The 12,145-nt window shown below is 42.5% G+C and overlaps 1 protein-coding gene across 3 annotated transcripts in view; it reads right to left on the bottom strand.

Annotated features, from left to right (window-relative positions):
* LOC125613139 overlaps positions 1-12,145 on the bottom strand; it is a 42,806-nt gene that overhangs the window by 29,414 nt on the left and 1,247 nt on the right. The window contains exon 2 of one of the 3 annotated variants that reach the window (XM_048792523.1): positions 643-777. The exons of the other annotated variants lie outside the window; for them this stretch is intronic. Within the exon in view, the coding sequence (XP_048648480.1) occupies positions 772-777 (6 nt within the window). The 3' untranslated portion in view covers positions 643-771. Of the gene's footprint in view, positions 1-642; positions 778-12,145 lie in introns of those variants that run through there. 3 annotated transcript variants of the gene reach the window in all.

Raw genomic sequence — 12,145 nt, 5'->3', positions numbered from 1 at the left:
AGAGCCTGGTCTTTAGCTCTGGCTGAGGGTCGGTGTGAAAGTCCAGGAAGGCAGGAGCTAGAATTAGGGTACTGTGAACACAGCCAAGTGAAGAACTATAAAGACCAAGACAAACACGGTACAGACCCTGAGGTCTCTGTAAGTCTTGCTTGCTCAGAGCAACATGGATCAACCCCAGAACAACCATTCAACCTCTATCCATCTGTGATTGGAAGTCAGGCCTCCTTAGCTCAGGCTTAGGCCCTGGTCTATGACATGGTAAAGGACAGGAGTATTTCCTGTCCTCCTACATCCCTATGGATGCCTCCCACTGGCCTTCACATAGGGAAAAGCACACTCTCCAATTCCTATCCTGCTGTCATGCACACTTGTTTCTGCTGCCTTGGACTCAAGGAGCCTGCTGCCCCAGGTGATGGGAGGTTGACGACATCATCAAGAGTAACAGGTACCAGGGCAAGGAAAGCCTGTTTCCAGCTGTACTATGGAGACTGTTAGCCCAAATACAAGTTAGCCTCCAAGACTGGGACACACTAAGAAGTGCCCCATCATTTGAGTCCACTCAGGCCACAGCCATGCCTTGGCCATTGTCTTCAGGGTTTTGCAAGGAGGAAGTTGATATAAAAATGCAAAAAAGGGGCCAGGTCGAGGTGGTCCAGGATACAATTTATTGTGTTGGTTATTGCTGGAGTTTCTTCCTACTTCCCTCCTTTCCTCTTGCCTTCTTTCAACCTTACCTTTCCTCTTGTCTCCCACTCTTCTTCTTCATGTTATTCAAAGCTGCAGAGAACCAAAAAAAGAAAGAAAGAAAAAAGCATGTTTGTGAAGGCAAAGAAGCAGATGGGCTGGCACGTGGGAATAGGACTGCTTCTTTGTCTCGCCCACAGAGTGGGGGCGCTTTTCTTGTGTGTTTCTGTGCCTGGTGTGTGGGTACAATTTGCTGAACTCCAAGCATATGACATGCTGCCTCTCTTCCCTTCCTACCCCTAGATAGCCCTGGAGTGCCCTATTTAGAGGATCCATAGGTGGACAGAAGCTCTTGACTTGACTTCTGGGCTTGCCTTTTCTGGCTTGATATAGGAGGGTGAGCTTGGGAAGACTCCAGTAACTCATGTAAACCGCTAAGGAAGCTCAATCTATCATCTAGAAAATAAGACTACCACTGACTTGCAAGAAAGAGGCCACTTGTTCCAGAATTTATGATCAGGTGATCTCCACTAGTAGTTCACATTTGATGTCAAAAGTCAAATCTCCATTGTCTCTGAACTTACCATACACTCAAGTCATGAGGATCAGTAAAGGCTGACTTAGAGCAGCTGAATTACTATGGCTAACACCTACATTTCTAGCTAACTCCTTTGAGTCTCCTTACGACCTCCTCTTCTTCATCAAGTATTCCCCTTAAATGCTGTTCCACAGGCTCCACTATAGGCCCTTTCCTCTTCCTTCTCTTTTTTAAGGGGGGCGGGGGGGGGAGACATACTGTATTGAATTCAGCAATCTCTAACACTGAGCTACATCCTGAACCTTTTTATTTTTTAATTTGAGACAAGATTTCACTAAGTTGCTGAGACGGGCTTCAAACTTAGTGATTCTCCTGCCTTAGCCTCTCTTGAGTCACTGGAATTACAGGCACACACCACTGCACCTGGCTTCCTTCTCTTTCTTCAAACACACTCCCTGGACTACCTTATCCATTCCTCTAACTCCCACCTATGCTGAGGCTCTGTGCCAATCATTACATAGCTCTCATCTCCCTTATAACCCTTGCATTCAACTGCTGACTGGACACTTTTTGAACATCTGGGGCATTTCAAACTTAACAAAATCAAATTCAACACCTCAAACATTGTTTCTCCTCCAGGACTCTTGGGGTCATCAATTACCTAGTCATAAAACTTGAACCTCATCTTTGACTCTTTCCTCAATCCCCTCATCATGACCATTGGAATCCTCTCAGATAAATGCACTAAATATTTTTAAACCCTGTCTACTTTTCCATGTCCCCATTCCTCCAATTTGCTTTTGTTACAAGAAACTGCAATTGCCCTGGTATAATAATAATCATACCCCACTACAATTGCTTATTTACTTTGTACTCTCTGGTGCATCCAAAAGTTTTGTTGACTATTCTAGGTAACAAGTACTTCCCAGGTCTAGGAAAGATAATGGTCTTGGAGTCACCAACTACCTAGATACCTGAGCCACTGTAGAAGTTACTGTGGAAATTGGTCCATGTTATACATATATCTTGAACAATTTGTTGAGAATCCACATATCATGCAATTTAACCAATTAAAGCATACAATTAATTACTTTTAGTATATTCAGAGTTGTGTAACTATCACCACAATTTTAAAATATTTTCATTAACCCCCCCCCAAAAAAAACAAAAAACAAAAACCACTCTGCCATTTAGCTATTACCTATAAGGTCCCTACATTCTCCCCCTCTCCCAGTCCTAGGTGAGCACTAATCTACTTTGTGTCTCTATATATTTGCCTATTTTGAAGATACACACACACACACACACATTTTTTGTGTATGTATGTGATTGAACCCAGGGTCTTGCACATAATAAGCAAGTGCTCTATCACTGAGCTATATCCCTTACCCTCTGGATATTTCTTATAAATGAAATCAGGTTAGGTCTTTCCAGCTTGAGTTCACCAGAGAACTTCCATGAAGTTCCAATTCAGCAGGTCTGGCATAGGTTCAAAAAAACCTCTGTTTGACCAAACTGCATCTCCCTTTATCATACCTAGCACCCAAGGCCAGATACACATTAGGTGATCAAGAACTGTCTTTTGCTGATTACCTAAAATCTGTCGAAGGGCTGGAGATGTGACTCAGTGGCAGAGTGCTTGCTTGGCTTGGCATGCGTGAGGCCTTGGATTCAATCTCCATTACCACCACCACCAAAAAAAAAAAAAGAAAGAAAGGAAGAAAAAAAGAGTCTTTAATAAATCTGTCTAATTCTGGGCTCCTCATACCTAACTTCTCAATTGATGTCCTAGACTTATCTCAAAAGCAACTCCAAAACATTTTGAGCAGGAAAGTACCATATGTTCAAAGTGGAAGAAGCCTATAAACTCAAAACACTTCCTCTATGGATACCATCTCCCTCTCATATTTCCTAGCCTATAGCATAAACCTGGGTACTGGGCTGAAGATATGACTCAGCACCCCCTGTTTCAATCTCCAGTGCCAACAAAATAAAACAAAACTAAACTTCAACTGTTAGCTGCCTAAGGTATCTGAAATTTCTACCATTACAGCCCTTTCTGGTGGGGGATGGATTAGACAAAGGAAAATGAAGGGAAGGGAGGGGGTATGGGATTAAGAAAGACAGGAGAATGAATCAGACATAAGTTTCCTATGTTCATATGCGAATACACAACCAGTGAAACTCCACATCATGTACAACCACAACAATGGGATCCTAATTAGAATAAGTAATACTCCATGTATGTATGTCAAAATACACTCTATTGTCATGTATATCTAAAAAGAATTTAAAAAGAAAAAGGAAAAGGAAAAAAAAAAGCCCTTCCTCTGGGTTGAAGCATTACTGTCCAGCCAAGTTTAGGGCAGAAATCCCCCGCTGCCCAACAAATCATGTAAAAATTAGAGAAGTTGGGGGGCTGAGTGGTGTAGCTCAGTGGTACAGCATGTGGTAGCATGTACCAAGCCTGGGGTTCAATCCTCATTACCAATAGCAACAACAATTTGGAAAAGTGGGAGAAGTCAGAGAGCAGGGACACTCAGGGTCCACACAATAGGCCTCTCTTCCCCTTCTAAGGCAACCTCAGAACTGAAGTATCATCTCCAGAGGATTACTATAAAAACAGAAAGATTGTGCTGGGTTTGGTGATACCGGCCTATAATCCCCGAGTTAGGAGGCTGAGATGGGAGGATCACTTGAGCCCAGGAGTTCAAGATTACCCTGAGCAACATAGTGGAAACTCGCTTCCAAAAAAAAAAAAAATTATCTAATTGAGTGAGGAGTTCGTGTTGCCAATAGAAGAGGGTGCTAAAAGTGGAACTAAAAGTTCTCAGTACTTGGTCTGCTTTTGCCAAGAAGTTGCAGAAGGATATTAACAAGCCATTTCATTTCTTGAATTTACAACAAAACTGCACCTGACTTATTAAATACAGCTGTAAGCATCACTTGAAAGGGCAGACATGAGGGTTGGAGCAGAGTGCTTGCCTAGCATGTGTGAGGCACTGGGTTCGAACCTCAGTACCACATAAAATTAAACAAATAAAGGCATTCTGTCTGTTTACAACAACTACAAAATAATAATAATAATAATTAAAAAAAAAAAAAAAAAGAAGAAAGAAAGAAAGGGTAGACATGAGCCAGGCACACAGTAGCCCATGCCCATAATCCCAGCTACTTAGGTTGAGGTAGGAGGATCACCAAGTTTGAGGTCAGCCTCAGCAACTTAGTGAGATCCTGTTTGTCAAAGTAAAAAATACAAAGGGCAGGGTGTGTAGCTAAGTGGTAGAGTGCTTGCATAGCATATTTCAATAGTTTAATACCCAATACTAAAAGAAAAAAAAAAGCATGAAGATGTTTTGAAAAGTAAAATATGTACAGATGAGATGGATTTTTTTTTAGTCATAGATGAACAATATCTTTATTTTTATGTGGTGCTGAGGATCAAACACAATACTCACATGTGCTAGGCAAGTGCTCTACAACTGAGCTACAACCCCATCCCCAAGAGATGGATTATTGAAAGGTGCCTGGAAAATGCAGATATGAGTAAAAAATGACAAAATTAATCTACTTCTTAAGTATGAGACAAAGTCTTTTAGACTTTTATTAGTCTTTTTGCTTTTTTAGTTGTAGATACAAAACACTGTTATTTTTAAAAATATTTATTTATTTATGTATTTTTAGTTTTAGGTGGACATATTATTTTGTTTTTATGTGGCGCTGAGGATCGAACCCAGTGCCCCATGCATGCAAGGCAAGCACTCTATCACTGCGCCACAACCCCAGCCCCACAATACTATTATTTATTTATTTATTTATATGTGGTGCTGAGGATTGAACTCACTGCCTAACACACGCTAGGCAAGCACTGCTGGGTTTCTGTTCTCGAGACTAAAAGGCTCAGGGGTCACTCCAGTTAAACTGGGCTAACTCGGCTGCACGAAATAACCACACAAGAGACACAAATACCTTTTTCTTTGGGGTCGCTGTGACGGCTCCTCTGACCTTAAGGGTCCGCAGAAAGAGAGAGAGCGAGAACACGCACTGACCCCTTTATTGAGGAGAAGTTATTTGAATGAGGCAAGGGGTCAGGTTTCTGGGGGCTGAGTCTATCTTCATGATGTCCACTGCCAGCAGGTTGACTGACACCTGGGTAGGCCACACCCAAGGGCACAATAAGAGAAGGGGACACACACAAGGCACTTCCATGGAAGATTCTATCCTAAACAGGGCAAAGGGTTATATTACAAAGAAACAGGTGAGCGTAGCTTCACCCATGGGGCTGTAGCAAGACACACCCATACACGAGACACCGACCCTTGCACCCAAGAAGGGTGCCACATTTCTGTGACTGAGAGCCTCAGCACCCAGCCGGGGAGTGTAACTCAGTCACGTGTAAGGTTGGCCTCCCACAAAGCACTCTACCATGGAGCTACAACCCCAGCCCTAAAGTCTTTTAGACTTTAACAGAGCAATCATTTGAGCTGAGTGATAAAAAACAAATATGGGGGCTGGGGCTATAGCTCAGTGGTAGAGTGCCTGCCTCGCTCATGTGAGGCATTGGGTTTGATCCTCAGCACCACCTAAAAATAAATAAATAAATAATAAACATATAGTGTCCATCTATAACTAAAAAAGAAAAAAAATACGGATTTTACAGGTCTGAACAAAGCAGACATCAATAAGGAAAAAAAAAATCCCATAATCTGGAGATGATGTGGAAATCGTTAAAATGGTAAGAGAAAGGTTGGTCTGGGCAATTAAAGTTGGTAGACAGGGAAAGCTTTCTGAACATTTTATGAGGTTTAGCATTCCTATTACCTCTAGCCCATGGTATGGGAGGACTTGCTGTCCTCACAACACTCTTATGTACTTTTATGCCCTTGATCATAACTTTTCACATTAAACACCTTGTCTCACCTATTAATACCTTTGTAATCTTTTAGATCCAGCTGAAATGAGATACTACTAGAAAATGGTTTACTCCTTTTCCTGAGTTCATTTTTTCCTGTTTTAAAAATGATTGAATTAATTTTTAAAATGTTTTTAAAATTTTTAAAAAAAATTATTGATAGACCTTTATTTATTTATTTATATGGGGTGCTGAGAATTGAACCCAGTGCCTCACACATGCCAGGCAAATGCGCTACCACTGAGCCACAATCCCAGCCCTGAATTAATTTTTTAAAAAATCAGAATTATCTTTGAATCTCCAATACTAAAATGGGGCTATACACATAGTAGGTACTCAATAAATATTTGTTGAACTGAGGCTGGGAATGTAGCTTAGAAATAGTGCTCTTGTCTAGCAGGCATGAGGCCCTGTGTTCAATCTCCAATACCACAAAAAGAAAATAAATGTTTGCTGAACTGGACCACGTCTCACCCATTCTCAATAAGTACAAAGACAACAGAAGGATAGGCCTTTAGGCTATATACAAAAGTGAAGATTCTTGCTTATTTTTATTAGAAAATCAACACATTTCCCCTTCATCTGTTGACTTAAAGAATTAAAAACAAAACAATAACAACAACAAAACACCTAAATTATCACAATTACTACAAGCTACATGGGACATAAAAGGAGCCAAGGAAGATCTTGGAAATAGAATTTTTACGAGGATCAGCACAAAGTATGCCTCTTTCTGGCTCCAAGACCAAGGAAAAACCTAACAAGAAACTTAACTGAGTCTAATAATGAATCTAGAAAGATCAAATTTATTAGAAGGTGGACCTGGGAGTGAGGAAGTATAAAATGACAAAATTAAGGAATAACAATAGTTTACATTCATCATATGATTACTGGTACCAAGAACTATGCCAGAAGATTTACTTGTATTTGCTCATTTATTCCTTACTATTATTTCAACTATAATTATCATTCATCTTATAGAGAAGCAATTTGTAGATGAGTTGTCACAAATTTACCTGAGATCACACAACTACTAAGAAGCCAAGAGAAGACCTGAATCCAAGAAATATGACTCCCACATCCAGACAGTTAATTATATTGAGATGGTTATATGCTTATTTTGATAAATACTTTCTAGTAATTTGGCTTTCCACTCTCTCCTGTAGGGAAATGATATGCCTTTTACCAGCATAAGGACACTAGTTCATTTGTCAGTTAGGCATCACTCTGCTTATCCATCAAACTCCTATGTATCTGACCCCTGAGAGATCTGCTATCAGGATAAAGACCACATTGGGTTTATGGTCCCACCTGTGAGGCTGAGAACCAGATCTTAAAATATATTGACTTTATCAAAGCCATGTGGTAAGTGGGACAGTCTTCTGCTGATAATGCCCTGAATACTCCAGTGGACTACAAACCTGAGACAGTCCAAGGGAAAAACACTCCTTCCCTCACATTCTCAAAAAAATGAGGGAGTATTCTTATAATTTCCTATCTCCTTTGCATGATACCCTACAATACTCACCTCTTGGGATTATGATTTAAAATTACCCTTTATGAATCATAAAATGCGCCCACAGTTCTCATGGGTGGGATAGTCTGGGTTAGCACTTCAGGGAACAAACGTGTTCTTATTTTTATTATCCCAACTGTCTTATAGGCTCTTATCATAATACTATCACCTCTCTCAGCTTGCTCTGCCCAGCCTGAAATATCCTATCATGTTGGTTTGGCTTTCTGTTCCTTGGTCTTAGGAACACAAAGTAGGGCACATCAGGATTTCCTATAGGGAAAAGAAAACATACACTTATGGTTCTTCCTAGTAATTTTCACCATTTTTTTTAGCCCTTTCTCAGAGAAGCACATAAGTTTCTTGTCTTCAGAAAGCACACTCCAAAGCCACTTAGACTTTATTCCTGGCTTTTAACTGATGCTTCAGAGGTCATATAGTTGTAAATAGTTAATATAACATAAGGTTACAAACATAGTTGAGTTTTTTTCTCTCCAAAATATATTACCTTATCTTTGCCCACAAAGCCTTGTAGCTTACCATTAAGATGATTTGAAGTGCTGGGTGCGGTGGCACACACCTGTTAATCCCAGTGGCTTGAGAGGCTGAGGTAGGAGGATTGGAAGTTCAAAGCCAGCCTCAGCAAAAAAAAAAAAAAAAAAAAGCAAAAGCTAAGCAGCTCAATGAGACCTGTCTCGAAATAAAAAATACAAAATAGGGCTGGGCTGGGAATGTGGCTCAGTGGTTGAATGCCTGAGTTCAATCACTGGTACCCTGCCCTCCCAAAAAAGATGATTTGAAGCAAAGTGTTAAAGAAAGGTACTAAAAGAAAAAAAAGCTAAGGATTCATTTATTTATTTTTGTGATGTTAGGGATCAAACCCAGGGTTTCATGCATGCTAGGTAAGTACTCTAATATGGAGCCATATCCCCAGACCAAAGCTAATGTTTTATTTTTTGGTACCAGGGATTGAACTCAGGGGCACTTAAGCATTCAGCCACATCCCTAGCCCTTTTTATTTTGAGATAGGGTCTCGCTAAGTTGCAGAGGCTGGCCTCAAACTCGTGACCTTCCTGCCTCAGCCTCCCAAGTCACTGGGATTTTAAATACAAGTCAGCATTATTACTGTGTCTAGTACCTAAGTTTCAAGTCTACTTCTTGACACTAGTCTCTTTAGCAGAGAATATAAAATGTAAATATCCCAATATCCCAGAGATATCTGTCTAGTAATTTTCCTCTATAAATTGGCCTTTTTTTTTTTAATGTTTGCGTCCTAACGTGTACATAATAGATAGTTAGGAAAATTTGGTTTATAGCAAAGAGAAGTCAAGTACATTTTTAAAAATACTTCACACAGCCAGGCATGGTGGCGCACATCTGTAACCCCAGCAGCTGGGGAGGCTGAGGCAGTAGGATCACAAGTTCAAAGCCAGCCTCAGCAACAGTGAGACGCTAAGCAATTCAGTGAGACCCTGTCTCTAAATAAAATACAAAATAGGGCTGAGGATGTGGCTCAGTGGTTGAGTGCCTCTGAGTTCAATCCCTGGTACTCCCCTCCCCCCAAATACTTCGCATATTTCTAGAATAGTATCTAATCTAAAACAAGCAATTGGGATTAGAAGTAAAAAAAAAAAAAAAAACAAAACTTAGGTATGGGTGTTGAGAAACCAATTTCTTCATGTCTGCACCCAAGCAGCTGATTGTTGCTAGAGAAAAAAAATAAAAAAATAAAAAAACATACACTGGGGACTAGGGATGTAGCTCAGTGGTAGAGTACTTGCTTAGCATGCTCACAGCCCTGTGATGCTTCAATCCCCCGCATCACTTAAAAACAAAACCATGCACCAGATCATCTGTTTTAACTTTTTTAGATTTTTTAAATTGCAGATGGACACAATACCTTTAATTATTTATTTTTATGTGGTGCTGAGGTTCGAACCCAGTGCCTCACGCATGCTAGGCAAGCACTCTGCCACTGAGCTACAACCTCACCCTGTTTTAACTTTTTAAACTCACAATCACAAAACTTAAATTGGTACCCAATACCACTAAGGAAGTCCTATCAAAGACTTGCTTTACACTTCCCCTGCATTTGCAACCATCTTTACTTTGGCTACCCTTATTATCAGTGGAAACATCCCTGTTCCTATCCAAGGCCAATTCTCCCTGTTCCTTAAAATCCTCCAATAGATTTCAGTCTTCTGTAGGTCAAGCACAGATCTCTCCTGTATTACTCTACCTTCTTGTCCACTGTAGCACTTCCAATAATGAATAAACATGCTCAAGAACCCGGTCCCATCTCTTCTTTTTTTGGTACTGGGGATTGAATCCAGGGGCACTTTACCACTGAGCTTCATCCATCCATAGCCCTTATTTTTTATTTTGAGACAGGGTCTCACTAAGTTGTTTAAGGCCTTGCAAAATTGCTGAGACTGGCCTAGAACATATTGTCGCCTCCACTACCCACACACACTTTTGGTACTGGGGATTAAACCCAGGGGTGCTTAACCACTGAGCAACATCCCCATCCTTTTTTTGTATTTTATTTAGAGACAAGGTCTCAATAAGTTGCTTAGGGCCTTGCTAAATTGCTGAGGCTTGTTTTGAACTTGCGATTCTGCCTCAGACTCCAAAGCTGCTGGGATTACATGCACTACCACACCCAGCTTGGCCTAGAACTTAAGCTCTTCATACCAAGTCACTGAGAGTACAGGTGTGTACCCCTCCCAACCAGCCCCTACCATCTTTTAAAACATTTCCTGTGGGGTGGAGGTGGAGCTCAGTGGTAGAGCACCAGTCTAAGCATGTGCAAGGCACTGGGTTGGATCCCCAGCACCGACAAACAAACCCAAACAAACAAAACCCTTTCCCTTGACCTCATGTTTCTACAATGATCCCTAAATTTTTCTGCTTGCTTCACAGAAAATGTCTCTCAAGTTGCCTACAGGTGATGTCTCTTAATCCTTCACTTTTCTGTTCAATCATCAACCCATACTAGTCAGTTGATATCCTCAATTGACCCAATGTGACTCAGCCCAAGGTACCAATGATTCTCCAGCGACCATCAAGGTAACCAATTTAATAGCCATGCCTCTGGCCCAAGTTAACCAGAACTTTCAGCAGCACTGGACAGATGCTGCTACTTCTGCTATGTGTGAAACCATTTCTGCCCTTGGACTCCACAACTCAACACTCTAGATCTCCTTGTCTTTCTGGTTGCTTCCTATCAACTTCTTTCTCCATTAGCCTCTCTCTAATGTAGGAGTGCCCCAGAACTTGGTCTTTGAACTTCTCTCTTTCCTCCAAGTCATGGGTCCAAGCCCACACTTGTGGTTGAATCAGTCATGAAGTTTTAAAACATCTGATTTAGTTGCCAAGATCTAAAAATCTGGAAATTTTACATTTTTTAAAATTCGGGTTTTGATTCCTTTAGGGGGAAAAACAGTATGTCAACTTGGGGCGAGTATTCTCACAACAGCAATCAGCTGGATGGAGCAGAAGCCACTTCCTTGACATTGGGTGCATTTGTTATCTGCGATGTCTAAGGCAAGGGGATTTAGATATGAGTCACATTCCTGCAATACCAGAAGGCTCTCCTGCCAGAACCACCAAAACACCTTGCAATCTGCCTCGGTCAACTTCACTGGTCGCTGGTTGGGCAAGGAACCTCGTGGGGAGGAGGGGGGGTAAGGACTCCGCCCACACGGAACTTAATAGTTCTCAGGCAAAAATAAGCACATTTAAAAAAAAACAGAAACAGAATTACATCGCACCAATACAGAAAGTCCTTTCTGCAAAAGACGACTGTTGGGGTCATGTAAAAGCGTTAAGTCTGGTCTTCCGCTGCCTCTCCGGGCTGAGGACATCCACAGGAGGCCCGGTTTTAGGAGAGCCTGTTCTAGGAGGGAGAGAGCTTCAGAAGCCACTGAGCAATAACAGCTTTTCTTGCCATTGCCCTGTGACGCTGGACTGTATCTACAGGACGCGCGAGAACCTGCCGGTCTCTACTCAGAGGCGGGCCTGTGTGGCGTTCGGAGGGCGGATGGAGCCCGGTTGAGGCGGAGACTGGGCGGGGCCGGGCCCAGGAGCCGCCTCAGCCCCACGGTCCCGCCCCGCGCGAGCTTCCTCCAGGAATCCCCACTCCCCCAAACCTTTACGGATTTAATGGGCAGAAGATAGCTGCCGAACCAGGTCAAATAGATCAGGATCGAGGACCGCCCAGAGGAGGCGGCCTCCGCACAGGAAGCTCCACCCAGCAGGAGCCGGGACTCCACGGCGCCGGCAGAGCCCACGCGCGACCGAGCGAGGGCGCGGGAGGGCGCGAGCGGCGTGACTACGCGACTCGCGGCGCGTCCCGTGACGCCATCGCGCCCGCTTTTGAAAGTTGGCGCCCGGGTCCGCCTCCCATGCTGCCCTGCGCCAACCCCTCCCCTCACCTTTCCTCCCCCGCCCGCCACTCGCCGCCCGGCCGGCCCCCCCCACCCGTCCCTTCCCTTAT

This window comes from Marmota marmota, unplaced genomic scaffold (assembly GCF_001458135.2).
Source record: "Marmota marmota marmota unplaced genomic scaffold, marMar, whole genome shotgun sequence".
NCBI classification, from domain to species: domain Eukaryota; kingdom Metazoa; phylum Chordata; class Mammalia; order Rodentia; family Sciuridae; genus Marmota; species Marmota marmota.
This window is presented reverse-complemented; position numbering and strand designations above follow the sequence as displayed.